At 35.7% G+C, this 4,661-nt stretch overlaps 1 protein-coding gene across 1 annotated transcript; it reads right to left on the reverse strand.

The window, feature by feature from the left end:
- Positions 1–3,495: 3,495 nt before the first annotated feature.
- LOC120524329 (olfactory receptor 6N1-like) lies at positions 3,496–4,449 on the reverse strand. Its single transcript, XM_039746192.1, has one exon. The coding sequence runs from the start codon at positions 4,447–4,449 to the stop codon at positions 3,496–3,498; it is 954 nt and encodes a 317-aa protein (XP_039602126.1).
- Between the last annotated feature and the right edge of the window lie 212 nt (positions 4,450–4,661).

A 4,661-nucleotide genomic window follows, 5' to 3' on the forward strand; every position in this document is an offset into this window, starting at 1 on the left:
AGAAGTACTTTTGCGAGTGAATGTGGTAGAATTTCATATTATTTTTATACCTCTCATTATAAAAATAGATTTTTTTCTCCTATTTCAATTTTTTCCTTCTATCTAATTTTGTTTTTCACTCAATGCCACTTCAGGGGCTGTGCAGAAAATCCTGGAAGAAGAGTAACAAAAAAACAAAACTCTCATTTTTCCTCAGTGTAGTGGTTAGGCTAAGCAGCATTTAAGCATTTGGTCTTATGACCCTTACCATTCCATTTCAAAGTCATTTTTTTAAAACATTTACAAGTAATATCCCCTAGGAATGTGACTTGGGTATTGTGAATAGGTTTGTTAGCCTCAGTGGCCTTTAGTGCTATGTTGTTGGAAGATGTGTGATCTGATGGGTAATTTGATGTAAAGGGTGGGGATGACAAAGAGCTATTCATAAATGACTCATGATGGACTCTACTAAATGAAGACTGAAGAGAAGCAGAGTAAGCCGACCCCTCTTTGAGGTGGATCTTGGGAGTTGCGTGGACAGATGACCACCTAGTTGAACCCACTTGGTTGGTTCAGCTTACCACCTGAAGGGTGAAGGTTTAAAGTTGGATGCATTGCCAGTTGCCTGGGAGGTAAGAATGAAATGAATCCTGGAATAAAAATGGAGTAAAAATGAATAAATTAATAAGTAAATTAAGTTTACACTTATGCTTTTAAAGAAGGGATGCACCTTTTAAGTAAAATATGTATAAAAAATCAAGAAGATCCCTGTTGACCCTGTGATAAAAAACAGGTGGCTTACTAAAAATTTGTGTTTTGTCTTCCAAGTTGTGAGAGAATTATCAAAGTTCTTTGAGTTATAATCAGGATTTATTGAAAACTGTGTTCTTGGAAACAAAATAGCTGATCTCTAAACAAACCTGGCATCACATGACATCATGTTATGTTAAGTGTCTCTTAATACAGTCTACGTACAGATTTGGGTATGAAGTAAGAAATGTGCACTGTGCCGGTGTCGTTACTTAAATTACACAATAAGAATTACATGATAAGTACATTTCAAAAATGGCCGATTACATATAGATACAGAGGTAATTAATGAGCAATTATTGAGTAAATCAATTTGTAACATGAGGCACCCAATGAAAAGTTCTGCATCTCATCTTAATCTATTGATACTCTATATTATACAAGAGAGACTTCAAACAATTAAATAGCAAGCAATAACATCAGCCTGTAAGAGTAGAAGATGAAATTTGACCTTCACGTGTTTGTAAGCTTCACCTTATAACACTTGAAGAAGTGTTTATCACAACTGGGTGGCTGTAAAAACACTGGCACCTCCTTACCTTAAGTTTCCTTCATAGCAATTTCTTATAAAATACTCATAATTACTTGCTTAACTACACTGCAACAGGCATTACAACTATTGTGGAACTCACAACGTTTGAAGAAGTAGAAAACTAGGAATAAAATGCAAAATATGCAGCACAAAAATACACACCATAATATTCAGAGTAATAATGAATGAGGGACCATAGTGATGAGGAGCTTAAGGCTAACTTTTTTTTTTATAACATAAAAAGAATTATTTATATGGTATGTTTATGTTTGATTTAGGTTTACTTTTACTTTTTAGTACTTTAGTACCTTTTTAGTTTACTTTTTTATTCAGTATAACTTAAACATGTCTTCTTTTCAAATTCATCTTTACTTTATAAAACTTTATATTGTACTTACAGTATACTTAATCTATACTACTGTAAATCTACTGTAAAATTAATTTATTCTTTTTCATATTCCTCTTTAATATTTTCAATATACTTATCTTTTACTTAATATAACTCGAAATACATTTTTTTTCTTTTTATGTTTTTTTTATATATTTAGTTTATAAATATGTTTATACTAGGGGGCTTGCCTACGCGTCAGTCACTACACGTCTCTGCCGCTCGCGTATGTGGATTTCACTTTCACCAAACAACAAATCTTTTCATTCTTACGGATGCGCCTCTTCATTGGGAAGAAACACTACTTTTCCCTGATGGCAACACGAATTAGACAATCTACAAGTCTCTGCAGTCTCTGACTTAAAGTTTAAATCTGAAAACATTGTTTGCTCTGCTGCGATCTTTACCATCATTTTTTGAGACTTTCCAATTTTAGTACTTTCATTATCTCTAACCTGCTCTGCATGTGTACACCGCCAACGTTTTTAAATTCTTTCCGACGTCCGTGGTTAAATCTTTTGGCACAAAGTCTTGTCTCATGGGACATGAAAGTACAGTGCATCCGGAAAGTATTCACAGCACAGCGCATCACTTTTTCCACATTTTGTTATGTTACAGCCTTATTCCAAAATGAATTAAATTCATTTTTTTTCCTCAGAATTCTACACACAACATCCCATAATGACAACGTGAAAAAAGTTTAGAGATTTTTGCAAATTTATAAAAAATAAAAAAATTGAGACATCACATGTACATAAGTATTCACAGCCTTTGTCATGAAGCTCCAAATTGAGCTCAGGTGCATCCTGTTTCCCCTGATCATCCTCGAGATGTTTCTGCAGCTTAATTGGAGTCCACCTGTGGTAAATTCAGTTGATTGGACATGATTTGGAAAGGCACATACCTGTCTATATAAGGTAAATCCCACAGTTGACAGTTCATGTCAGAGCACAAACCAAGCATGAAGTCAAAGGAATTGTCTGTAGACCTCCGAGACAGGATTGTCTAGAGGCACAGATCTGGAGAAGGTTACAGAAAAAGTTCTGCTGCTTTGAAGGTCCCAATGAGCACAGTGGCCTCCATCATCCGTAAGTGGAAGAAATTCAAAACCACCAGGACTCTTCCTAGAGCTGGCCGGCTATCTAAACTGAGCGATCAGGGAGAAGGGCCTTAGTCAGGGAGGAGACCAAGAACCCGATGGTCACTCTGTCAGAGCTCCAGAGGTCCTCTGTGGAGAGAGGAGAACCTTCCAGAAGGACAACCATCTCTGCAGGAATCCACCAATCAGGCCTGTATAGTAAAGTGGCCAGACGGAAGCCACTCCTTAGTAAAAGGCACATGGCAGCCTGCCTGGAGTTTGCCAAAATGCACCTGAAGGACTCTCAGACCATGAGAAACAATTTTACTGCTATGTGTGATCCAGACTCCAAAAGAATGTCCTGTAATCTGTATATTAGAGTTAACACAATTTTTTTTCTAATCTTGATGATTTTTTTTATTCTAACAATACAATATTAATAATGCTCTTTGTTTGAAAAGTGTTGAATACTATTAAAAATGTAACAAAATGTTGTATTTGCATGAGTACACTGCATTAACTATGACAATATATTCAATAACAGTTATAAGCTACAAAGGAAGATACACACAAAATAAATATGATAACACATTAAAGTTTAATTAAAAAAAAATAGTTCCATGAAAACAATCTCCAGGTTTATGAAGCATATTAATACTTAACATATTTACATATTTCAGATTCCAACACATCATAATAGAACTGTGGCTATGGTGATATTTTACACCTTTTAACAATTTTAACAAAGCTGTCTCTAATCTCTTTATTCCTCAGGCAGTATATAACAGGGTTCAGCAATGGTGGAATTATGGTCTGCAGCACAGCTGCCATTATGCGCGTATCTTCAGAAGTTCCTGGGATCCGATATGAAATGTAGACACCGGCTGCAGTGAAAATAAAGATAAAAATTACCAGCAGGTGTGTCCCACAGGTAGAGAACGCCTTGGCGCGTCCTTCAGAACTGGCAATTTTTAGCACAGATGTGATGATCTGTATGTAGGAATACACAATATAAGCCAAAGGGAAGAACATAATGGACAGACCGATGGTCAAAGTCACATAGCTGTTGACTGAAATGTCAGTACAAGCCAGTTTGACCACTGAGGTGTGGTCACAATAGAGATGCCTGACTTTATTAGGACCACAGAAGGGCAGCCTGAGAGCCAAAACGAGAGGAGTAATGAGCATGATGAATCCACCAAGCCAACACAAACCAATCTGCTTTAGAAGGAATCTGTTGGTCATAATGGTGGGGTAAAACAAGGGATTACAGATGGCCACAAATCTGTCATATGCCATCAGCATTAAGAGAAAAGTCTGAGAACTACCTACAGAATGGTAAAGGTACAGTTGAGCAAAACAAGCAGCAAATGATATCACACTGGTATCGAACATTAAAACTGCTAGTGCTCTCGGGACTGTAATAGTTGAAAAAGTAAGGTCGAACACTGACAGAGTGCAAATCAGCATATACATGGGCTTGTGCAGGTTTTCATCCAGCATGAATGTGGCAAGAATGCTGAGGTTCCCCAGGCAAATTAAAAGGTAGGCAATCAAGAATATTACAAAAAATAGAAGTTTGTTTTCATGATCCTGAAATCCTGGTAAGCCAACGATAATGAACTGCTCCACTGATGACGTTGTCAGGCTTGCATTAGACATGATGACCTCAAACGTCTTCTGTGAATTACAAAAAAAAAAAAAATAATAATATATATATATAAAAAAAAATATATAAAAATATATAAAAAAAATAATATATATATATATATATATATATATATATATATATATATATATATATATATATATTATCTATACTAATAAAAGGCCAAGCCCTCACTCACTCACTCACTCACTGACTCATCACTAAT

This window comes from Polypterus senegalus, chromosome 2, assembly GCF_016835505.1.
Source record: "Polypterus senegalus isolate Bchr_013 chromosome 2, ASM1683550v1, whole genome shotgun sequence".
In the NCBI taxonomy this organism is placed as follows: Eukaryota; Metazoa; Chordata; class Cladistia; order Polypteriformes; family Polypteridae; genus Polypterus; species Polypterus senegalus.

Coding starts and splice junctions, on each gene's coding strand:
- LOC120524329 (XM_039746192.1), bottom strand. CDS start 4,449: ATGTCTAATGCAAGCCTGACAACGTCATCAGTGGAGCAGTTCATTATC.